General features: G+C 31.3%; 2 protein-coding genes across 3 annotated transcripts; one reads left to right on the top strand and one right to left on the bottom strand.

The window, feature by feature from the left end:
• Positions 1-1397: 1397 nt before the first annotated feature.
• Positions 1398-26135, bottom strand: LOC132756715 (deoxynucleoside triphosphate triphosphohydrolase SAMHD1-like). 2 transcript variants are annotated; one of them, XM_060747846.1, is made up of 18 exons: positions 26006-26135; positions 12658-13290; positions 12438-12518; positions 11533-11919; positions 11079-11146; positions 10288-10448; positions 9935-10050; positions 9478-9551; positions 8208-8363; positions 7654-7701; positions 6756-6920; positions 6285-6376; positions 5996-6052; positions 5315-5501; positions 3765-3866; positions 3288-3395; positions 2701-2838; positions 1398-2510 (listed from the first exon to the last, which is right to left on the bottom strand). In XM_060747846.1, the coding sequence occupies exons 2-18, from the start codon at positions 13256-13258 to the stop codon at positions 2469-2471; spliced, it is 2583 nt and encodes an 860-aa protein (XP_060603829.1). In that variant the 5' UTR covers positions 13259-13290; positions 26006-26135; the 3' UTR covers positions 1398-2468. The 2 variants fall into 2 exon arrangements, with proteins under 2 accessions (XP_060603829.1, XP_060603828.1); XM_060747845.1 differs by lacking the exon at positions 26006-26135 and adding an exon at positions 18000-18132.
• LOC132756720 (uncharacterized) lies at positions 20183-22091 on the top strand. Its single transcript, XM_060747853.1, has 2 exons — positions 20183-20803; positions 21036-22091. The coding sequence occupies exon 2, from the start codon at positions 21231-21233 to the stop codon at positions 22089-22091; it is 861 nt and encodes a 286-aa protein (XP_060603836.1). The 5' UTR covers positions 20183-20803; positions 21036-21230.
• Positions 26136-26859: the final 724 nt, after the last annotated feature.

Here is a 26859-nt window from a genome sequence, read left to right as displayed (position 1 = left end):
TCTATATATGGTTTCGATTGGCAGTTTGTATAAGTGAAATAATTTTATTACAAAGTTGTTTAAATTTGACCTAGTGCATATGATTTTGGGTACGTTTTGCTATGTGGTAACTTTCTTACGTTTACGAATAAGTTCTTTATTTTGTGACGCAATCCACACTGCATCATTTGGTTAAACTGTTATTGTTCTTGTTGGAATACACTGCTTTGAGAGTTTTCAAGAATATTGTAGGGTATATATCTATATCATTGTTACTATATTGATCCAAGTCTGTTTGCATAATGTGGTGTTTAAGGACGATGTAATTACCTCGATTATAAAACCATACAATACGTTTAAAAATGCATGATTTTGGTATAGAAAATGAAAAGATTGCACAAAAAACAAGGCAAAGGTTTGGTCTGGTCTATATGGGTTCTGCAACACCTGAAGTAAAAACATGATGACTTCCAGATACAAGTAAAAGATCCAAAACAGAGGCTGACGTTTGGCTGAAATGAGTAGGATCATTAATTAGCTGTTCAAGGTGATACTGTTGAAGTTTGCGTGATAAAGTAGAATTTTATGGATTAAAATTAAAGTCTCCAGTGACGATGATGTCTATTATATTTGTGTCTAATGCCATTTTAAGAGAATCCCCAATAAAATTTGTGTAAAGTGCATCTGCATTGGGGGTTCGATAAAAACACCGAACAGAATATGTTTTGTTTGGGAGAATATAATCTCAACCCATAGACAGTCAGTATTTATTGGTTCCAGGTCAAAACGGTGTTTGTAGAACAGCAAATCTTTGATGTATAAGATAACTCCACCGTGAAGGTCATCAATCCTGTTTGTCATTTAAATATCCTTCTCGAGAACGGTAATGAAAATGAAATTAAACGCCTCGTATATTTAGAAATAGTAAAATTGTAATTTCTGTCATTTAACGTACGTTTTACGCGACGTCCATTTGAAAAATGACGAGAAACAAAAGCTGATTTACATTTTTAAATGGAAATACTATGAATATTCAGCTTATTGTTGTTACTTGTATTGTTGATATCTAATTGAAAAGATATGAAAATAACCGGTTGAATATGTCGGAAAATAATTTACTACATAACATAAGTATAATTATAGCTTTAACAAAATGGAAGTTTTTCCTAATATTAAATATGCATTCTATATTTAATAGTTTCCATATCATATTATACATTTGGTATCAAAAACTATTGTACAAAACTGCTTTCTATTATTCCCTTTTAAATTATTTGTGATGTAGTAAAGGATATATTTTTTTCATCTATCAGCATACAAATGAATGAGCTCAAAGGATCACAGGAAGACAGTAAGAAAACAAAAGTTGGTGATTAATTTTATTCTACATACAGACAGCTACCACAAACAAACAAAATCAAATATCTTACCAAAAATAATGACATTTTAACTGTCAATGCATGTTTACAGCATTTATTTCTTTTGTTGAATAAAGACACATCAGTTTTATCAACAAGAATATTTCTAAGATACAAGGCATAGTGGATGAAAAAAGCTGTTAAAAACATGTATAACACATCAAATGAGTTGCCTGATTATTATGCAAAAATACCAAGCCAATAATAAGTATAAGCTTATGATATATATGTTAATCTTAAAAGAAAGTAATTTTAAAGGGGTATACGAGAATGAAAAACTGTAAAATTTATTGGATAAAATTTTGAACAAGAGGGCCATGATTGCCCTTTACCGCTCACCAGAGGATATTGTCTGCATGGACCAGAATATTTCTTGTCTATCTGACAGGAACGTTTTGACCAATTTGAAGCTGCACGTCTCGAAGAAAAAGGGGGAGCTATTGAATGATCCTTTCGTCGTCGTTGGCGTCTTTGTTGTTAAGTCATTTTTCAGAGAAACTATCAAAGCTACTCACTCTTAACTTGGTAAACATATTTATTGTTTTGCAAAGCCATGCCACTTTTTCAACTTAAATTTTTATATCTGGTTAACCTTTTTGTTAATGTCCATTTCATTATAAACTATCAAAGTAATTCACTTCTATATCGATAAATATGTTCCCTTTAAAAACATAACACCATTTCAGAAGGGCAGATAATCCTAAAAATAATCTTTGCAAGTTAGGCCCCTTTATTTACTTTTTGTTTTTAATTAGGTCAATTCCTCCAAAACTGTCAAAGTAAACTTTTTCAGTTTTTAAATTGGAATACATTTCCAAGAGCATGTTACTGAAGGTACTTAATTAAGTGCTATAAGGACATCTGCTATGGCACATGGACGATATTATAAACTTAAATAGAAGTTAGTCAGCTGTTTCATAATAATGTGTTTTTTTTTTCATTATCAAACAGCAAAGTTTTCGTATTATAAGATTATTTGGATCATTTATCACGGATCGGTGATAATGAAGGTTGTCAAATGACATTTACAGTGACAGTATGGCTGCTTGAATACTCAACTTAAAATTCTTCTCAAAGATGTCCCGAGGAGCTTTCCAACGGCTCACAGGAATCCTAAAATGATAGACAAAATGTGAATATATATTTTAAAATCTACAGGATAAAATTTTATTTTTAACTTTTTGAGGAAATAAATACGGAACATTGAAATGTTATACTGAAATTCAATTTACTTACAAAACTTAATTCACTACCATACCCCAGAATATTTTTGAATGGCATAAAAAAGTATAAGTAATATAACCTTTGGTTGCGAAATATAATTTTCCTCGCACCATTCTGCGAAAGATTCTTTAATAACATCGAATAACTGTGGATCTGATTCACTACAATATACTCGAACAGACTGCTCCGCAAACGTGTCGGGTAAGACAAAAGACACCTATGACGAGTTAGGAAAATACTATTTACTCAACAATATAAAACTCTTTTCCTTTAACAACGACAACAATGTGTTAAATATATACATGTATATAGATTGTTCTTTCGTTAAAAAATAACATGAGTTCATAATCATTGCAAGAATAAAAAAAAAGATATCTGAACTTTTAAGTTGCAAAAAGTTGGATAAAATAAAAAAACTAAAGAAAGCCCAACACGGCAAAATAGAAATTGTTGCAGGCTCCGTTTGATTGAGCCTGTTCATGGAAAGTCTTGTTTATATGACAACGAAAACCATTGCCCTATTCTAATAAATATCGCTTTAACTTTCACCAAATCAGAAACCATAATAAGAGGAAATTTTAAGCTAATTGAGGTGACTAGACGTAAAACATACAATTCTGAATGTTAAGGCAAGTAAAATTATGTTGATGAATTTTGTAAATTTACCTGGTCTTTATCAATTCGTATAGGTATATCTTCTTGGTGGCCTTTTTTGAAAAACCAGACATTTGTAACTGGATCTTTGTCCTTGCTCCCGTAATCCAGGTTAACAACCTGTGAATCATAATGATAAAGGCATTATTGAATTATTACAAATATCAAAAAAAGGATCTTTGAATCATGGCGTAAGCGGAATTATTACAACAATAAAACTATGGATCTTAGAATCATGACGTAAGCGAAATTATTACAACAATAAAACTAGGGATCTTTGAATCATGGCGTAAGCGGAATTATTACAACAATAAAACTAGGGATCTTTGAATCAGGGTGTAAGCAGAAATATCACCGCAATCAAAATAGGTGTTTTGAATCATGCCTTTAACTTAATTTTTCCAGACATTAATGTATTGACCTTTCCGTGTTCACTGAATTATTATAGAAATATAATGTAAGAATCGTTGTATCATGGCGTTTACATACATCTATTTCAAGGATTTCTGACAAATCTGTCACGTCATTTCGTTTCTGATTAATCCTGTTAAACAAGTTTTCTTGGACAGATGTCTTCTCAAACCAACCTCTCTGCAATGCAAGAAATGCCGTTTTAGATTTTTATAAACATATATAAAACAATGTGCAATACTTATGTATCAACCTATTAATTATTAATTATTTATGACAAAATAAAAAGAAATAGTAAGTATTTATTAATAGAAATATAACATCTCAGAGAATCTATATTTTGTACGTGAAACATTTGTCTGTTGAAAAAAATTTAGTTATTTTGATTTCATAAAATATTTTTATCTTTCGGCAAAACTGGATTATATAGAGTAGTATTGTTTTTCACATGCCGATAGTTGTATTTGAGTTAATTAGAAATTGTAACGGAATGCCTCAATCCAGCTAGCTTATGGAATGAATATGGTTATAATGTGATGTCCGCTCGTTTTTATTTGTTTGGGTCGTCAGACTCTTATGCTGTTAATTGCAAATGCCGAAAGTAGTCCGCTTTTTTGAAGCGGTTACTTCCCTTTATATGTAACACTAAGTCCAAAAAATTCAGGGGAGATCACTGCGTAAATATGATCACATGACAGGCGCATTCATTTTCAAGCAAAATAATTCTCGAATGGTCGAAGATTTCTAACATTGTTGTATTCTTTATAGATATACATGCTTATAGTAAACGCCATGATTATTTACACAAGTGTTAAACAACAGTTAGCGTCGTTACAAACCCTAATGTAGAATAATATGGTTTTCTTCAAGCCGTTATCATGTAAATTCACCGTGGCCGAGAGGTTTGCGCGCTGAAGCGAGAGGTCTGGAGTTCAAATTCCAGTTAAGGTAACTCATTTTTTTTTCAAATTGTTTAAGTCAAATAAACATTGGATTGAATTTTAGTGTTGCAATTAGTCTTATAGCTAATCTACTACAATTAAAACGCTGGAAAACATTGGTGGCACTATACAAAAACAAATTGTTTTATAATCTCACAACCTTCACCTTTCTGACATTCTGAGACCCAAACTAATTCAGCGCCTTCTGTGCTTTGATTTAAATACTGTACGGACTACGGGTCTAACTTCTACACTAAACAATACCTTAGATCTTACCTCGGTTTGAAGAAAAGCGTTTTTTTATTCATTTGTATTTTACCATGTAACACTTTCATGCGGTTATTTCGGTACTATATCTTGACATTTTTAATGTGTTTTGATGCGCCTATGGTTGTAAGAGGCAAAATAATTCGACTACGCACAATTCACGAGAGTTAAATGTACGTCTATCGTCGAAGTTTTTCATCCAATTACTATATCCTCTCAATGTTAAACTACATTTTAAATTTTGAGATAATGATATTAATTTTGAGATAATGATATTAATGTAATTGTGTCATAGTTTCACAGTTACATACTTAATTTGTAAAAGACATGCAAGTACCACGGACAGTGTTTCTTTCTGTCGTATTGGTACATGATATGACATGGTTAGCAAGAACTTTTTACACAATATCCTTTAATTACCTTCGTCACCTTAACTTGTATTTGGCAAATGCATTTGTAGAAATCTCTGCGAATTATTCTTTCTAAGGTAGATTTTGATTTCTCAAGACTCTTTTTTGAAGAACGCTGTATCTTTTGAATGACGTCATCAGTTAAATGTGTGTAAGCCTTCATATCGTAGATTGTGTCAGACATTTTCACCCTGGCCCTTTAAAAACATAAAATAAACAAAAGGTTTCTTTGAATAGTCAAACCTGAAAGAATTGAAAACTTCTGAAAATGTCATCAAAGAAGTGCAAAATGAAGCACTTAGCTGGTTCGTACTCGTCAGTTTACAATATTACATATTCATGATATTTTTCAAAATGTAGCACATACAAGACATGTGATACAAATATCCACAATACACATTGTATGCATTTGTTATATTTTCCAATATAAACGATTTTTTATATGTTAAACACCACAAAGAATGTATCTTTTTCACATGAACAAAATCTATTCCAAACGAAATTAATATCAATCACCTTGAAATGCTCATAACATTAATAGTTTTCAGAAAATATGTCAATTGATTGCTATTGTCTACATGCACGAGATTTAAGCACAATAATATGTTAAGAAGACTCTTATTTAAAAAGCAGAATAACACAATCTTCTATATTTAAGTTAAATGATTCAAGTTGAATGAGAGTACATTACCCGTTTTCTCCAACAAATGAAATGTGATCATTTGCATCACGCAATACATTGCATATCCTGAAATGCAACAAGTTAAGATATCTTATCTTTAAATGATAAATCTCAATCCATTTTTCTATTATTTCATCAGTTGTTTATAGAAATTAATATCTGAGATTATCAAATCATATGTGATTTTGAAAAAGCATTGCATCGTTACAAACTTAAAAGTATCAAATTTCATTTCATCAGAAATCTGAAACTATTGAAATTTATTATTTTGTGAATAATATGGATTTGTTAGACGTACATTAGTCCAATGATGTTGTGTGTCTTATGCTGGTATGCTCTCCTGAATAGACTACTTCTTGCATAAAACATATCATACAAGTTCTGTGCTGCCTGAAATGTTAATTTGTGCTTTTAAGTTGTAACTTTTAAGATTAAGTTATTTATGATATATCATTTCAGTATGCTCATTTTTCCTTAGTACATTAATTCAGTTAAACACCTTAACATTTTGATACGAGTCACAAATATAATAACATTTTGATAATTTGTAATTTAAATATCGGCATACTAAATAAAAGTAAACAAGTCATGTTTTGCATTTGTGATAATTTTAACGTTTTATTGCAAATGTGATCTATTTGAGAGCCCATTGTCGGACACAAAACATGAATGACACAAGATGTTTATGAAACAATAAAACAAAAGCATAGATTTATATTGAAAGAATATTCTTGTTCTCAATATATGATAGTATCATTAGCAATTTTACCTTTTCTCTGTAGCAGATTTGTTTTCTTCCGTCTGCAGTAAGAACCCGCGCGTGTTGTATGCATCTATCATGGTCACAAGCAATATCCATCCCTAACATGTAGCTGTCTCGGGTTATACTGTCCCATATACCGACATCTATCCCTGTCACGGGGTTCGATATTACCTGCATTAAAACACACTGACCATATGAATTAATTAACATCGACTCTTCAGAAAAACCAGGAAAGCTTCGTTTACACACATTGACATACATATACATTCTGTAAGATTTAAAAAGTAACAAGCTGATTTAAAACTATAGCAGGAATATGTATGTTCTTATGTTCTTAAAAAATGCATTACTTTACTATTTACATATATGCCAAAAGAGATTCTAGACACACTCATCCTTAATTCATGTGTATGCTTTCAACCAGATCAAGGATCACGTTTTAAACGTGGAATATTGATAGTTGATTTCTAAGGGATTCTGTTTTTCTCTATTTGATTCTGTACTAAAAATACAATTTCAAGTTACAAATTATACCTACATTAGACTGCCGTCAATCTGAAAACGTATAAAGTTTAACTTGGCTATTTGTCAGCAGTCCAAAGGTTGTTGGTATCTTTATAAAAATGCCAAAAATTGAAAGTGAGAAAATTTTAAAATTGGAAGGATTTTTCTGTTAATTTCCTATAAAGCGAGCGGCGCATTCGTGAAAGAATCATTAAACCTTATTAAATATAGTCGTTGAATATTTAAGGAACGTTTCTTTCTGTATTCTTAAAAAATCCATTTTGTTATACAACGGAGACACTTTCTGATAAAGGTATCTCCAAATATATCCATATGAGTACGTTAACTGCGTGATTTTACAGAAGTATATTTTACTTGTTTTAACTTTCAGTAAAAATACCTCATAAAGAAAGCTCTTCAACTTGTTTCGTCCTTTGTAAGGCCAATTCTAAAATGAATAGAAGAATAGATATTATCAAACGATGTTAAAAATCTGGTTAAAAGGAATAACTATCAGATTTAATGAAATGTCAACATTATATGAAAATTAAAGACTCGGTTTGATTGAGTCTGTTCATTAGAGATATCGCAAAAGATTTCAACAAAACAAAATCGCACTTCACAAAACACACTCTCGACCCACCAGAACTATACATTACACTAATGTACATTTTAACAATAAACAACTCTACAAGATTTCTTTTTCTATTTCATGATACAATTTTAAATAAAGTCTGGTATAAACAAAAATATGAAAATAAATAGTGAGGTGTTTTTATGAAACGAATTTATTTACTTAAAAACGTGCTTATACAACTGAACACTGGACTAAGAAATGTTTATTACATAAGTTAAAACACCGGACTAAATACAATAAAGTTTTCATGAATACAAGCTCTGTTGTATAAAAATGTACGATTATATACCTAATAGAAATTATTTTATTATACTAACGTCTTCATTAATGTTCGGACGAACACCGATGAGTTCTTTTATGAATGTAATATCTCTGTCTTCAAAACTAGGTATCATCCACTTGAAGTCATCATACAGTTGACCATTGTTTTCACTTAACATTTGCTCAAACATCTTCACTGAGGTCATCTCGTGCTAAAAATTCGTTTGATATTAAACCTACAGACAGCGTTATCGTCATAATATTTTTAAATTTGGTGATATATTAGACGTTCAATCATAATTGTCATACCTTTAAGCATATGTGGTGTGAAATAAACTATTTTCCTTCTATATGAAAATGAGTAAATAAGGAGATCTGTTCATTTTGAGGAGAAAAAATAAATTTGTTTATGTAAGGAAATCTTCATCTAAATGAAACAAAACAATTTTCATTTATATTGAACGATATTTATCAATATCTTAAATATCTATATCTTAAAACAATACAATTAAAGCTGTACGCATCCAGATGATCCAAAATATTTCAAGAAAATCAATATTGAGAAAAATGTTCTAAACATTTAAGAAAGATAAAAACATTCTCAAGATCCAATTTATATTTTACATGATATGTTCGATTTAACCCTGATTTTGCAGTATTTTATCACCATATTTCTACTGCGTTACAAATGCAATAAGGACTATTTTTTGCATAATTTATTATGTTGACGACTTTTTGGTAATTTTCGTGGATTTAAAAAAAAAAATTTGCCGATTGCAATATGTAAATTACTTTATTTGTTCAACTCAAATTACTTTACTTTAAAATACATCTCCAAAAATTTTATTTAAATTTACATAAATCTGGAGGCGTGCTGCTTTAAATAATCCAAATTATCTCAACTTATTCTAAAACCAACACACCTACAGTTTTTACTTGCCGTGATGAACAGGCAATTAGTTCTCTAAATCATTTACGTTTTTCACTTTTCACATAATAAATGAATGAAAAACAAGATTAAGAAAGAATGGCGGCGTTCAAAAAATAAACGAAACCCTAACGCAACCCAGCAATACAGGGCCACCTGCAAGGAGCCCAGCAGGACCCCAAACAAAAACAACAAGATATGGCACAAGGTAAAGCATCTATATACCGGTATTATTACGTTGCAGAGTTAATTTCTCCTGGTTTCCATTGTCATAGACCCAGTGCACATAATCATTTAATACTCTATTATGAGTATATGAGTATTCTTATCATAGGTAATATCACCGAAAGGATAATGTAAGCATACTAAGGTGTAGATAAACAAAGAAAAAATGTTACCCTCCATTCATCACCAGGACACATATATGATGGTATGAATTTTTGTTCAAACACGTGAGAGAATGGACCCTGGCCTATAATGCAAAAATACATTTGTAAAATCAAAAGAAAGTAAATTGTAAAGTAATCCGTTAAAACACTTTCCTCAGTGTTCAATTGCTGTCTGGGCCAAAGTTATGTAAACAAATAAAAAATAAAAAGTGCAAGACACAATTAGTTTAATCATTATGTTCATTGATGATATTAACGCGATTTTTAGTCAACAGCCATTCACTTTAGCATTCTGTGGGACTATATTTTGCTTTAAATATTTCAAATTATTGTTGATCTGTGTTTGTTTGAATTTGTTTTGATATTGCATGTTAACAGGTTAAATATTACAAGTACCTCCAAATTGGGCTCCAATACAGCTTTTTTGTAGACATCTTAGTTATGTTTAATGTTAAATGGTACTTACCAAGATCTTGACAAAGCGCAGCAACCTCTACACACAGTATATCCTTTGATGTGATGTCTAGCTCAGGCTGGCGTTCTTTAAGAACTCTTAGCAACTTTCCGGCTAAGTGGCATACCCTATAATTTATTAAATAGAATAAACCATCTACCTCAGACTACTGGTAGTATTCTACTCCAAAAAGCTTTCAAGACACGTGACATATTCATACATTAGTTCATTGACGTACTCTATAAATTCGTTATAAAATACATCAATTTTAACGTTTTACTTTTAGTTCAAACATAACTTATCTTGTTTTCAAATAGAAACGAGAAACATAATGCATAGATAAATATAGATATAGACTTGCATACCCTATAGAATGTTCAAATCTGTTGTGACTTGCTCCTGGATAAACTAAATAAAGAGTCCCTAATTGCTTTATGTGCCTCAATCTTTGAAACTGTGGCGTGTCGATTATCTTCAAACATAGAGGATGAATCTCTATCTGGCCATATAGCGGGTCCTTGAAAATCTATTCAAAAAAGGAAATAAATAAACTTGAATAAGACCCATAAGTGAGAACTTAAACTCATGGTACTTATTATAATTCCTTTACTTTCAAAAAAAAATAAAGTACAGATATAATATGTAAATATAAATATTGGAAAAACACAATGATTGGAATAATTTGATTATAACAAAATCGCATGCTTTATGGGCTTCCATATACTTCAACTATAATACTTCGAATTTAAATTAAAAATTAAGCTTAAAAGAAAGCGTGATGCTGGATACATGCTCGGTGATAGTCTGTCTGATAATTGCAATTTTTATCAGTGGCAAACACCAAAGCGTGACAGAAATATGAAGAAAATGTCAAGTGTCTATTTAAAAGGTTTTATAACAGGGTAATAGAAACATAAAGGTAATTTTAAAAAAGTAATTTACAAATAAGGACTGCGCTGGAAATGGTGGAAAATATTTTTGTTTTCAAGAGGATCATTTTGAATGGTGACATACATAACCAAATACAACAACATAAAAGTATTTACTTACTTAAAAACATAACCATTATCTTAAATACCTTCCCCGTAATAAGCCAAAAAAACGAACGGCTAAATATCTATTTTGAATAAAAATATGACGACCAATATACAAATACCTTTGCGCTTAACTTTTGCCTTTTGTACCCCACAGCTCCTAAATTTTCCTCATTTGATAACACAGCATCTGGAATGAGTTTTGGAAAACTTACACCCGTTTCACTGATATAAATTGATTGTTCATTTTGCCTTCTGTCAATCGATCTATTATATTTATTATTATTCTTATTACTATACTTACTATTATTATGATTATAATCATTGTTCTTATGATTATGATTAGGTAAAATCGTATCCTAATAATTCGCAACTAAAATGAAGTATCTTCATTACAAAAAAAATTAAACAAAATATCAAAGCAGGCATTCAAAATTCAAAAATCATTTATGTCTAGTTGATTCATTTGGAATACTATCATAAAGATAATGCAAACTTCGTTATTGCATGTACTTCAAAAATTACAAAACAAAGATAGTTTGCATGTAAATATGAAAACAACGAACTGTGACATACCTAACGTTTTGATTATTTCCTCGTATACATTATTAGGAATATATACTTGCAAAGTCACGAAGTCTTCAACCATTTCTTCAATTGCTTTTGACATATCTTGCAATCTTCTTCCTATTATTGGTCCACTAAAGTAATCTAGAAGGTATATCACTGATGTTACTGAGGAACATGTGAACTTGAATATAATAGAACCAGGTCCAACGTTCTCAACATCAGGATCTCCCATTTTACGAACGTCGTCTGAGATCTTCTCTATATTTATTCGTAAGGTTCTTCTTGCTGACGATTCTCCAGGGGAAATTGTTCCCGATGATAAGTCTTGTTGAGCTGCTGCAAGTTCTTTTGAATTTTTGTTTCCAGCCATCCAACAAATACCAACCGATATTGCTATAATAAAAGATTATGATTTGTTATTTCTACCTATAACATCAAAAACATTTAATTTCTTTCCTAGAATTTCTTTTATTTCTTTTGTTCGGTTTTACTTTTACGGCGCACCAAGAATGTTAATGTCACATAGCGACTTTCTAGCTTTACTGTTGGAGTAAGACCCTCTAGTGCCCCACTCTTGCATAATTTCAGGCACGGGCAGACACCTGAGTAGAACCATCGACGTTCCGTAAATTTCCTAGTTAGTTTCATCACTTGAAAGAATGAAAACCTACATCGGTGAGGGGTAAATAATTTGAAGTCAATGACCTTACCCACTTGACCACGTACGCCAAAGAGAGTTTATTGTTTCGTTGAAACAAGTCTTCAGAAATTAAATGTTTAAGCATAAAAATTAATTTACAACCTGGTTAATTATCACTTACAGTTTTTCCTTAATGACATATTTTATAAATATTTAAAAACGATAATTGAACATGTGTTGTGAACCCGAGAGAAAGTATTAATCGTTTTACACATCTCAATATTTGTCGACCGATGATTTTCTTCAAATTTCAAATGATAATTCAACAAGCTTGTCTTTACTTCGTCAACATCTGAAAAATAAAAAATATATTTATGCCAAGGAAAGTGAAGTTATTATATAAAGACACGGTACACCTTAGATGATGCAATATGATCATTAACTTCATTAGAAATCATTGATGAAAGTCATTGAAAAAGAAAATTCAATACCCTTTCCATCGCTCTCAATTGCAATTCCAACTTGAAAACTTTGTTCTTCGTAAAACCATTGTTTTAATTCTTCTTCTCCTTCTTCAACGTCTTCTTCTTGAATGTTTTGGTCATTTAAAATGACATTTTCTAGTTCTGACTTAAGCTGATGGTTGTCAAGCTCTTTTGTACACCTGTCAGTGATGCCCTTCAACCTTTCGATATAACTTTCATATATGTCTGCTGAAATGTCATCAGTACCTCCAAAATGAATGACGTTGTTTCTTAAATCTTGCAAACTAGATATGTCTTGGCGCGTCTCTGGTCTCAGATCGCAGAATTTTAACAGTAGGAAGCAAAGCGTGCTCAAGTCCCACTCACTGATATTTGCTTTTTTCTTACTCCTGGGGTAAAACTTATATCTGTTTGCATTTATCTGCTTATGCTTGAGCAATTCTGTTTTATGTTCCCTTAAAAAATCATCTACATTCCAAGCATGGTCAGTTTCTCCAGGTGTCTTATCCCTGACTCTTTTCAGGAATAATTCCTTTGTTAAAGTTACTCCACAGTGACGAATAGCTACCACCAAATGACCATATCGCGCAGGCTTTGTTGAAGTCATTCTTCCAAACAGATAACCATGGGCATGTTTTTCTTAAAAAGACAACAACAAGAAACGTTTAATATTCAATATACAGGTCATAATTAAAGTGTATAAAGCTATGTGTGTGTGTGTGTTTGTGCGTGTGTGCGATCGCGCGTGCGTGCGTGCGTGTGTGTGTGCGTGTGCGCGTGTGTTCGTATGTAGTTTAGAAAAAGTTGGACAATGCCAAATTCCTTAACAGCCAATATCTTCTTCCTTTTGTGACTAGTTTAATGATATTTTTACATGCTTTTCATTGGTTTATAGAAATATATCAGTGATATAAAACTGGTAATTTCATTGTTTGAAACAGCGAAATTACCACTTTGATAATTTCACTGTTTTGAATTTAAGCCCCTTACGTTGTTTCAGTCAAATACCAGCGTACACAGTACTGGGTACCAACTTAATGACGTGACGTCGTAAATGACGTCACGTTGTATTATTATTTGGCGCGCTTTTCATTCAGTATTAGGTTTAATGTCTTTTCAAAACGTTTCTTTGCATGTAATAAAAAGAAAATTTGTTTAGTTTAATGTAAGATCGAAACATATTTCACCTTGTGAACACCAAAAGTTCACATTTCACGAGTGGCGCACCTTTTGGTGCTCACTCGGTGAAATATATTCCGATCTTACACTGAACTAAACAAATATCCTCTATTTATTTCTTTCTTAACAATAATAAAAAAAATCATATGGATGATATTACTTAGAGTTTCCTTATTTCTGAAAAAAGCCTTCTTACGTTCAATCTTTTGTTAAGAAAAGTCTCCATAACTCATAAACTGTACAGTACATTTTATACACTCAGATGTCCTTGACCGCGTTTAACTGACCTATGTTGTCAATTTTTCAGTTTCTTATTGTGCCCACCAGGCTGGTCGTATCTTAACTCTTACCATGCTGAAATCAAAATTGATTATCCTTTACCATCTGTTTAGAGCCAACCAGCCTGCACATCCACACAGTCTGACTAGGCTCTAAACTGTTGGTTGACTGACTAGATTTTTAACTTGATATCCCAAAAATTGATAATAGACTGTTTCAATATGAAAGCTAGAGAAGTCTTTTTAAGAAATTCAGCAGGTCAGGAGGTAACACCCTATTAACATGGCAGTATAATGTTTGTTTCGGAACATATAACTCTGTTTACGTACACTATCCATGTGTTTCACATAACAGAGACTTTCAATGTTACAACTCTTTCGAAAATCCAACGATATATAAAAACAAATTTTTACCTTTTATAAATTTAAAACACTTTAAACACTTCATGAGATATAGCTTTATACCCTTTAAGAATTTGGTATGATAATTATATAATGAATCGAAATTTATTGGATAATGTTTCACACCAATTATAAAGCAATCTAAGGTTTCAGAAAAAAAGATGTTTTAATATACTTTATATATTTTTGGCAGAAGATTTCCTGTATTTCAGCGTTGCTACATTTTACTGGTCCATTGCGAACACTGATTCCAGCTCGAAAGTGTTGAAAACTGAATACCGGTTAAGCCGGTGCCGGGGGGGGGGCATAAGGGATATTGCACTTTGTTTCATTTTCTCTCATAAAAAGACTGAATCAAACCGAATATGCAATTTTCATATTCAGAGCTTCAGAGGGATACCTCTGTTTGAGATTTTTTTTTTTTCCACATACCAAAGCTCTCGGCCTTGTACATTCGGAAAGAAAAATACTTAAATTTAGGCATTTTTTAAACCCCTTCTTTATCCTTGTGACCTTAGTAACATTACTATTTAGTTTGGTTTATCTCACAGAAGATAATGATTAAAGGAATGTCGACGTATGAAGACGGACAGAGGGATTCACAATAATTCACTATGAGCGCACGCTGTGTTAAGGTGGAAAAAAAGGTATCGTCAATTTTGAAAATACCAGCAAGCACAGTCCATTTTTTAATTGCTCACAGCAAGTGATTAACCAAATAATTACATTAAAATTAATACAAATAATATTTTATGACTTATTATCATAGTTTGATAATATTTTATTGTATAAATGTATAAATATACACACAATATTCAATTTCATAATTTTACAGATATTATCAGGTGTACATACAAAAGTTCTCACAATTTATCGTGGGCCCTTCCCTGAGGTTAATCAAAAATAAGTTTATACTATTGAATGAAGTTGTGTGGTATCATATACTTATCAATTTCAGTTTTAAGTAATTTTTCAGGAACTAATTTTATTTTTTCAATAATAATTGTACTTATCTTCGTTTGACACTATAGCATAGTAAGTGAGACCGCTAATTAATATGAAAGTATGGTGGCTGATTTGGAACGCTTTTGTGGGTCGTGTTGGTGCTAGTGACAAAGCCCCAAACAGCGCGTTGTCGGACTTTCGTCTTGTGGTCCTGTCGCTAACGATGTACGCACACGGCGCATTGTCGTGCGGCGTGTTGTCGCGATGTCACATTGTCGCATGGTTCAAATCGAAGGATCATTATGTAGTTTCGTGCATGAAGGAGAAAAAATAAAAAAAAATGAAAAAGATTGAAACCTGTTACTCGTAGAGTAGGTTCCTTCTGAACTTCGTGCTCTACCGATTGAGCTATTGCGATATTTACTTTCACAATTGTCAAATATACAATCATTAAGATGTGCCTAATACATGTAGTATTAAGATGGACTGTTCCGTACTATAAATAAATATCCGTACTATAAATAAATATGAAGAAACTTCTGTTTATCGTGCGCGGATTATACATGTACTATGTATGTTAATAAAAGGCATCTTAAGCACTTATTTCCGTTATATCGCATGCCTGTATGGAAACAACTTTTTTTCTCTGATTAGAACACAATTATGTAGACTTCCTTATCCCATATTTTTATTCCAGATATCAGTAATAAAGAAATGTTTGCTTTTAACCATATAAATAATAAATTAAATATAAAACGCAGAATGTTGCAAAACATTAAATTATAATTGTGTAAGAGATAATGTGTGATTATTATATTTGTAAATTGGGCTCATGCTGTGTATACAAAAACCGACAAGAAGTTTAAAGAGTATAACAATTAATTTAAAACATTTTGCAGGTTAATGTTTATTCATACCATATTCTATATGAAAAATATTCAAGTTTTATTTGGGGTAAATGCCCCTAAAAACAGATCCATCTGTGTTGAAGAATTCAGCCAGCGTCGTAAAATAATAAAAAAGAAAGCATTTTATTTCAAGTTGAAACAGTAAAAGCAATCGCTGGACAGGAACAACACTCGACTTTTTTTAATTTTTTCTCTAAAAAAAACAACAAATAAACGATTTAAACAAATATTTGAAAAGAAATAAAAGAAATAAAATATGTTTTCCTTTTTTTAAGTTAGATAGGTCTGCCTATTTAATTACACTTGTTGTTTTGTCCAAGTATTAATCCTTTCCATTGATGAATGAAAAAGTTATCAAAATATAATCAAAATTCAATCATTTGACGTAAATGTCATTTAAATGTCAAGGTCATGTCTAAATTATGCCACATGTATGTTTGGTCACAAGTGTTTTTCTGTCCACATATGAATCAAATCCGTGCATAAATAACGAAATTATGACAACTTAATCAAAATTCAATAAAAAACTTAACGGTCAATGTCATTTAAAGTTCAAGGTCAGACTCAGTTAAATCTTTAGAATGTCTTGTTCAAAGGGTTGTTTTGTTCAAGTATTAATTACAAAGTTACAGCCAATTATAGCGATAATCAGTGAAAATTAAATATTTTGACCTTCAAGATCAAAGTCATACATAAGTCAAGGTCAATTTTAGTTTGGTATTCATGAAGGTCCTGACATAAAAGATGTTGTATCTTTATATGAAGTAAATCCAATCATAAATAAAAAAGTTATAGTTACAGCAAAAATACAAGAGAATTTCATTAGTTTCACCTGACAACAAGGTCAATTTAAGGTAATTTATTTTAGTCATTTATGACTGAAGGTCAAGGTTAGTCAGGTACTTGAAGGTCTTTCCCAAGGGTTGTTGTGGACAAGTATGAAGACAATACACCAAGAACTTAAAAGTTATGATCGAGGTAAAACTTTGCGGACAACGGCAACGTCAACGCCAACATGACTGTATCAATACTCCTGGGTTTTTTTCTCCAAAAATATCGTGCTAACAATATAGTAAAGCTTTCTAAAATTCAAATTTGACAGTGTGCACCAAAGAACCTAAAATAGTTTATTTAAGGATAATTCTTACAGTATTAAATTAAAAGTTAGCCGCATATAAAATGTACTATTTTTGTAATATGCACAAAATTAGCAAGTTTATATTCATATTATTCTTTTTTTATTCATATTTGTTTTTCTTTTTAAAGTTTATTTTCCGGTTCGGACAGTAGAAAGATGTTATAAGTTGACAAAATGAATTGCTATATACAGTAAACACAAATAATGCAAATTATAAAACAGGAAGAAATGACTTCATATACAACAGTGCTTTACATACACATGAATCAATAAAACTTCTCTTGTTTCATTATTAGGCTCCTAAACTATAACATAATATATAAATTTTAAACAATCTCATAAATACCGAGAAACTGCTAATCAGTGTTCTAAATATTCAATATCAACAGCTGCTATGAAGCTGGTGTAATCTAAAAAAGCCCGAAGAAAAAAGAAAATTCTCGCTCAAAAGAAAAAACAACAACAATTATTAATAAATAATTAAAATAATATGCTTACATGTAATCCTGATGTGAGTAAATACTCTTTAAATATAAAAATCGTTAAGATAAATCAACTCGCAAAAATTCTTTAAAAAAGATGTGAAGCGAAAATAGTGACTGGAATAAAGGGTTTTCTCAAACTGTAACTTCTCATAATTGTCAGGGGCGACTCAAAACATTTCTGTTCAAACGATGATAACTAACATAATCCAAGTTTAGCTTATCAAATTTTCTTTTTGGGTAACATTTTATTTGTAAATATGGTTATATACAGTAATCAAAGTTGAGGAGACGGGGCAAATTTTTCATTAAAGTTCTCAGAAACATAATTGTAGGCATAAATGTTGCTGATGTCAAATCGTATCGCTCAGAGAGAAAAAAGAACAGATGGCGACTCGCGATAGATTGATCGTCGTAACCCGTAAATCCGGGATTGTATTTGATAAATACAACTCCCGGGACATGACCACCTAATTATACATTATAAAGCAAGCGAAATTATGTATGATTAATATTATGATAATTTAAAAATTAAATTCATTGAAACGCAAAACATGCTATTATAAATTTATGCGAAACGAATTGATACCATGATGCAGATGTTTCTAATTTACTTCTGATGATACATAAAATGATATAAAACAAACATTCATGGTCATAAATGAATTGTCTGTCCATCAACATGAATATATATATATATATATATATATATATATATATATATATATATATATATATTGATATTTTTTACAATTGCATGTTCTCTGTACACCTATAATGTAGTGGCTAGTCACTAGAAATTTTCAAGTTTATGTGAAATTCATTTGTTCATTCGTCAGATTACTTTTCGAATAGATCTAACGGATGTGTCATGTAAGCTTTTTTAAGAAATAAAAAAAGACTTGCATATTATTTCTGACGGAGTTACTTTGATAGTTGATGGTTTCAAAATATTTTTGATTTAATAACGTACGTGTAAAACCTAAACTACCTAAAGTATTTTTACAAAAAAATAAGACATTACAATTATAGTGAAAAAGGTTTTTGAATGAAACCACTGCCATATCATATTAAGAAAAGTCTATATTGTATATACCGGGAATTGACCATCTGACATATATGTCAAAACGCTGTTTATCAATTATGATATTAAGTACATCTCATGATATTCTTATAGAAATAAATGATATTAAAAAAAAACATCAGCCTACACTTAAGCTACATCGTGTATTGACAAAAACTTTGACTTTTAAGGCACAAATCATTTACAAATGTATAAGTATTGTGAGTTCCGCATTTCAAGTATATTTTAATCACTAGTTTAAATCAATATTATGGTCATTACATACGATATAAGCACACATTTTAACGTTTCATCGCCCTATATTACGGCAAATATCAACAAAATACAGTTGAATAGGTTTCTTACTTTTCCCTATAATTCTGAAGTATATTTCGCCTGTCATCATTTATAGCAAGTCGCTTTTGTAGATAATGAAGTTCATGTTGGCATTTTATTTGACATAATATTTATGCAGATTATCTTCTCTTATAAATATGAATTTACATACTCACTTGTGCATGTGTTTGTTTATGTTCTATGCTTAATGAGGGCCTATCCACCCTTTCAGGCAATGGCAGTACGACCGAGGACATGTCACCATTTGTGTCTTAAAAGATTATTACCTGTCAAAAGGTGACCTATAAAATTCACAGAATGATGTATGCAAGTCGATTTTTGTGATTTTTACTATTTTGATGCATGGGAGGCCGATGAGACCATTATATACATCAGGGAGAAAATCAGGTGTTGCTGTTCAAATAAATGATCATATCTTCCGGAGGAGCTGGACTTAGTTACTGTCAATTTAATTTGGTCGTGTGCATCAATATTGACCCGATCATAGTGAAAGTTTCAATATACACATACGACCTACATGATATGAAATCACCTTCTTTATAGTTGGTGACAAAACTGTATTGAAAATTTAAATAACAGTATGTTAATAATAACGCACATATGAGACCATTTATAAATGTACACTCATACCCGCTGCTCAATTTCACTAGTATTCCTCAAAGCTTACAATGTACAGTACAGTTAATGTTAAAGTATAACATCCTCTTATCTATGATAACAGTTAAAACAGACATATTTTATTAAGTTTTGTAATGTTACACTGTACCCTCCATATTTATGTCTTCTAAAATAAGAACACTTGAGCTCATAGACCCTTCTTAATATTACTTCATACATATTCATAGATTTCCCAGAACGAGGCTAACAGGGCAAGCATTTATACCTGTATGTAAACATTTCATAGAAATATGGCTGAAGCGTTTTCCTACAGTGATCGAGATCTTGATATTGTACCATTAATTACATTCACTTTTGTTGAAAACTATATTAAATGTAACAAAAAATCTTCTGGAGATAAATCAATCAACAAAGGGTTTAAATACTACAGTGAAGGCTATATTCAAGACCTTAGAGGTGAGTTAAAGTATATAATATTTCCAAGCTATTTCTCATATTCCCAGTTATTATAAATTTGCAACTTATACAAATATTATCTGTGTTATCAGTTTTTTATTGCTAACCCAAATTGTTGGTCAAGTGTATAAGCAATTAACTGATAATAGATGTAAACAAAAGGATGCTGAATTCCTGTACCATACTTCCCCTAAATATGTTGTTTAAGTTTTATTAAATATGTTAATTCACATTGTATTACAGTGTCAAAAATTATTGATGGCTGTCAAGTAACTGGTAAATGTTACAGATCGCAAAGAAAGAATGAGCAGCCTCATCAAGTAAAGGTAATATTTTATTTAAAAATATCACATCCCCTGTCTTAAACATATCAAGGAAATGTCAGTACTATCACATGGTGGTGTTTTAAGCAATGTAATAACAAATTTATTTTGTAAAGAAAGAAATACAAAATGCTATATAATGGCAGTATCAAATATTCAAAACATACATAATCATATTTATGTAATAAATGTATTTATACCTTGTATGTAACCAGTGATAATCATTTTATTGCAGATATCATTCAAATCTAAAGGAGAAGATGAAGTGTCATTTGCTCATTGCACTTGTCCAGTGGGCTTGACTGGATTATGTGGCCATGTTGTTGGAACCCTGTACCAGCTGGCAAATTACAAATCATTAGGGTATAAGGCACTTCCAGAAGATGTTGCCAGGACAAGCCAGCCCCAGACATTCCATGTACCCAGAGGAATGAAAATTCAAGGCAAGGCTGTACAGGACCTTGAAGTAAGAGGTTATTCGGGAAAGGCAGCAGCAAGTAGTAGCACTTCTTCAAACATTCCAAGAAATATTCAATCAACTTTATACAATCCAATCCGGGGACAAAATATTAACTGGAATGAACATGTTGAGATATTCTCTGCCGCTGTACCAAATATGCTGATGTTACCAGCTATGCAAGCAAAAGATTTTGAAATGGTAGATACCAAATTTGGAAAATCGCCAAAAGGGTCTGTTTTGAGCTACCAACAAAAACTGGATTCTGGATATATTATTAATGTATATGACGGAGTTGAATTTCCACAACTGCCAGCATCAAATTTTATGCGTAATTCATACAATGTTGTTCTAGACGAAAAAAAATCAACAAGCCTCGAAAACTTGAAACTTACCATGAACGAGTCTGCAAGATTTGAAAAACAAACTCGATTACAAAGTCAAACTCCGATGTGGTTTAAGATCAGAAAAAACAGATTGACTGCCTCCAAAATTGGAGGAATTTACAAACGGAAAAAGGAGCCGTCAAGCTTGGTACAGCGGTTGAAATCGACCCGACGTGTAACAACAGAAGCCATGAGAAAAGGGTTAGCTTCTGAGCCAGCAGCGGCTAATGCATATTCTGTACAAAAATCAAACGTAAACATCTACCCATGTGGAGTTGTTGTTAATGTTTGGGCACCTTGGTTAGCTGCAAGCCCTGATCGCAAGGTTTACAATACTGCAATGACACCACCCTTTGGTCTTCTTGAAATAAAGTGCCCACAGGTTTCTAGTGTTTTGGAGGCATCTTATTTTGCAAAAAGATGCAACAGGGGCATTAAGATTAAATAAGAATCATATATATTACTACCAAATTCTTGCACAGCTGGCGGTGACAGGATTACAATGGTGTGATTTGTTTGTCTGGTGTACAAATGACAGTCATTGTGAAACAATATATTTTAACACTGACTTGTGGAACAATGTAAAAGACAAAGTAGATGATTTCTTTTTCAACCATTTTATTTAAATTATGACGCCCATGACTTAACAAGTGGTCCTTTAAAATTTGCTGTCAGGCATGCCACTGTCCATAATTGATTTATAGAGCCAATCAATGACAGAGGTATAGGTGTGTCAAATAAATGGTTTTCTTTTATTCTTCTGTCAATACGTTCAATATGTATTCTCAGTCCAGCAATTTGTTCGGTGTTTTCTACTTCACTCACAGAAAATTGTCTTTTGTTGCTTAAAAAACAGGAATATTTAATGTGGCTCCTTTTTCCTGCAGTACCTTTTTTTAAAGTAAAACCTTTATCAGCCATAATATCATCTCCAGGCTCAATAAGTTCCAACAGACCTGACAATTTCGTAATTTCTACATCAGACATTGACCCTGTAAATAGTGTGGACACAAATGTTACCGAACCATGTGGGGCAATGCCTAACAAATATTTAACTGTTGTTGTCCCTTTATAATTTGAAAACGCTTGAGAGTTTAAGCACAAGTGAAGAAGGTGTTGTGTTCTCAGTTCAGTACAATCAATTACTACACGCGTTCGAGGATACAGTGCTTTGAATTCTTCTGGCATTAATGTTTGGATTGTATTTCTGGAAAGCCAAATTGGAATATCTGCTAGTATAAAATATAGAAAGTTTGCCCATGTTATAATTTTCTACTAACTGTAGGTACTGAACAATTGAATCTAACACTTAAGTCTTTTTCTAACAACCAGCATGAAGGCGACAGAAAAACATAAACATTTCATCAACTAATTGCATCCCTCTCTTTCGACCAGCTAAGCTGATAGTTTCACTTGCTTCATAGTAAGCACTCTTCATATTTTTTGCTGATGGTTGTATTACATTGAAAAAATGTTATGAAAGATAAATATGTTGGAAATCCTGTATAAAAAGATATGCAACTGTCATCATTTGAAAATCTGTTTGTACCAAAACGTTCCACATCAAATTGATATTTTAACTGTTTGTTTTCTTCTTTAGTTTTCTGTAATTCTTCTTTCAACTTTGTTATAATTTCTTTTTCATCTGTTATGTTAAGAGTGTTGCAATTAAAGGCTGTTCTAATTCCATTTGTCCATCTGCGGCCATGGTATGACTGCCATCTATGGTAGGACTGAAACATACATATATATACGTTTTATTCAGATTTGGAAGCACGAATTGTAGCATTTCTGGTATATGTTTTATATATATTTTTTTTTCAATATCATATAATCTGTCAAATGTGTTTCTTTACAATGACTGAAATTAAATCAATGTGAAAAAATATACAATAAACAAGTTTGACAATCTTGTTTTATACCTTTATCTGACAAAATCTTCCTCTTCAATGTTCGTCTTGCTGGTCTGTTACTACTCCAGTCAAATACTGAGGGTACAGCTGTTTTCTTTAGACATTTTTCGAACTGGTGTCCATGATCGATAATCTTCTCGTGTGAAATGTTTCGAACAAACAACTGTTGTCCTATTGATCTGAAATAGTACAATAAAATGACTTTTAGTTCTGTTTAGTATAAATACGGTATTTGATAAAGATTCTGGAGGCAACAAAAAAAATGTCTTAAATGATATACATAATTATATACCTGTGATTTTTCTATAAATTATTAGAACAAAAGTAATTTTTCTATTTGTCAAAAACAAAATGAATCATTTAAAACACTATGAAATCCGTATATTTAAGGAGAGTATTAAAAAAACTATAGTAGCTTTGTGTAAAAAAAAAAGTGGAAATTTACCTTGAAATATTCTCCTTCATCTCGTCTAATTTTCACAATCCATTCTTTTTTTAAACTCACATCTTTAGGTATTTTATGAAAATGAATTGTATTATCATAATCTAGAATCTGAATTACATAGTGGAACACAACAATGAAAATGCGATTTTCCCTGTAAGTTTAACACGCTTGGGCTTATCAGGTCAGCCATTTTTTGTTTACATTCATGCCCTGTTAGCCTCTCTCTGGTGATGGAATGTAAAGTATGCATATAATTTGAGAAAGGCCTAATCAAAGGAACTTGCGCCAGTTGCATCGAGTCCCAATATTTGCCTACATACTTTTACTATGTCTGTTTAAGACTCTTATTTGGTTGTATCTCCGTGTATAGATATGTTAAAACATTGTTACTGATACAAGACAAATAAATATTCAAATTAAGTACAAATAACAAATGCAACTTTACTCACTGTATATTATCTAATATTACAGTAGCATTAATGTCATTTTTTACACAATGTACATGTTTATAAAACAATTGCTCACAAAAGAATGTAACTTCAAATTCAATGATCTTTGATAATTCTACAATAAATTCTAACAACTGTATCAGAAAAAGATTTAAAAAATATTTTAACCCTCTGTGGTCTTCATTTTGACAAAACTGATCTCAAACCAAAACCCACAGTTGACATCCAAGAAAGATCTTACATAACCAAAAACAGAGCCTCTATGTTGGGCACAAATTCCATCGTTAGCTGACTTTGACCTTGATCCAAGTGAGTAAGAGAATTTCATACAAAGTGAGAAGATACTAAATATCTAGTGTCAGCCAATTTTGTCTATGACAGAAAATGGAAAGTCTACTTAAGCAAGCCAATGTCCCCCAAGGGGCTGCAGGGTTAAAATTTGAACTAACTTGGTTGTGATCAACTTGACCATGAAACAAATTATTTACATGTTTCTAAACGTTAAAGCTAATTTTTTTTTAACAAGAAGGCATTTATTGCTTTTATGTTAAAATCAAGAAACACATTTGATACAGTCAAATTTGACTAAGGTACAGACTTTGGAGAGATTTGTCACACAAAACAATGAAATGAATATCAAAGTTGTTTGCCTTGCTGTTTCAGAGATTTTTATTTTTTTCCGACATGATTCAATAACAACCAAAGTTATAGTTACAGGAAAAAAACAAGAGAATTTTATTAATTTCACCTTGACAGTCAAGGTCTATTTAAGGTCATTTATTTTAGTCATTTATGACTGAAGGTCAAGGTTAGTCAGGACTTGAAAGTCTTTCCCAAGGGTTGTTGTGGCCAAGTATGAAGACAATTCATCAAGAACTTAAAAGTTATGATCGAGGTACAAATTTACGGACAACGTCAACGCCGACATGGCTGTATCAATACTTCTGGGTTTTTTTTCTCTCCAAAAATATCGTGCTAACAATATAGTAAAGCTTTCTAAAATTCAAATTTGACAGTGTGCACCAAAGAACCTAAAATAGTTTATTTAAGGATAATTCTTACAGTATTAAGTTAAAAGTCAGCCGCATATAAAATGTATGTTTTTATTTTTGTAATATGCACAAAATTAGCAAATTTATATTCATATTATTCTTTTTTTATTCATATTTGTTTTTCTTTTTAAAGTTTATTTTACGGTTCGGACAGTAGAAAAGATGTTATAAGTTGACAAAATTTATTGCTATATATACAGTAAACACAAATAATGCAAATTATAAAACAGGAAGAGATGACTTCATATACAACAGTACTTAATACAACAACTTCTCTTGTTTCATTATAAGCCTCCAAAACTATAACATTATATATAATTTTTAAACAATAATCTCATAAATATGGAGAGAATGCTAATCTCATAGTTTGTAAAGTGTTCTAAATAGCAGCGATGAAGCTGCTGTATTCTAAAAATAGCTCGAGGAAAAAGCAAATAATTGATCAATTCTATTATCTCAAAAGTAAAAACAATTATTTATAAATTATTAAATAACATGCTTACATGTAATCCTGATGTGAGTTATTACTCCTTAAATATAATAATCTTCAGGATAAATCAACTCGTAAAAATTCTTTAAAAAAAGATGTGAAAGCGAAAATGAGACATGAATAAAGGGTTTTCTCAAACTATAGCTTCTCGTAATTGTCAGGGGGCGACTCAAAACAGTTCTGTTCAAACGATGATAACTAACATAATCCAAGTTTAGCTTATCAAATTTTCTTCTTGGGTAACATTTTATTTGTAAATATGGTTATATACAGTAATCCAAATTGAGGAGACGGGGCAGATTTTTCATTAAAGTTCTCAGAAACATAATTGTAGACATAAATGTTGCTGATGTCAAATCGTATCGCTCAGAGAGAAAAAAAAACAGATGGCGACTCGCGAGAGATTGATCGTCGTTACCGATAAATCCGGGATTTGTATTTGATAAATACAAATCCCGGGACATGACCTATAAAGCAAGCGAAATTATGTATGATTAATATTATGATAATTTTAAAATTAAATTCATTGAAACGCAAAACATGCTATTATAAATTTATGCGAAACGAATTGATACCATGATGTTTCTAATTTACTTCTGATGATACATAAAATGATATAAAACAAACATGGTCATAAATGCATTGTCTGTCCATCGATCAACTCTTTTTATATCCTTATCTTTTTAATATATATTTTTGATATTTTTCACAATTGCCTGTTATCTGTACACCTATAATGTAGTGGTGAGTCACTAGAAACTTAAAGTTTATGTGAAATTAATTTGTTCAGATTTCATTTCGTCAGATTAATTTTCGAATAGATCTAAGTCCTGTTTTTTGTTACGGATGTGTCATGTAGGTTTTTTT

The sequence above is a fragment of the Ruditapes philippinarum genome, unplaced genomic scaffold, assembly GCF_026571515.1.
Source record: "Ruditapes philippinarum isolate M1 unplaced genomic scaffold, ASM2657151v2 ctg203_1_1_1_1, whole genome shotgun sequence".
Taxonomy (NCBI): domain Eukaryota; kingdom Metazoa; phylum Mollusca; class Bivalvia; order Venerida; family Veneridae; genus Ruditapes; species Ruditapes philippinarum.
Note: the sequence above shows the minus strand (reverse complement) of the source record. Positions and strands in the feature narration are given on the sequence as shown.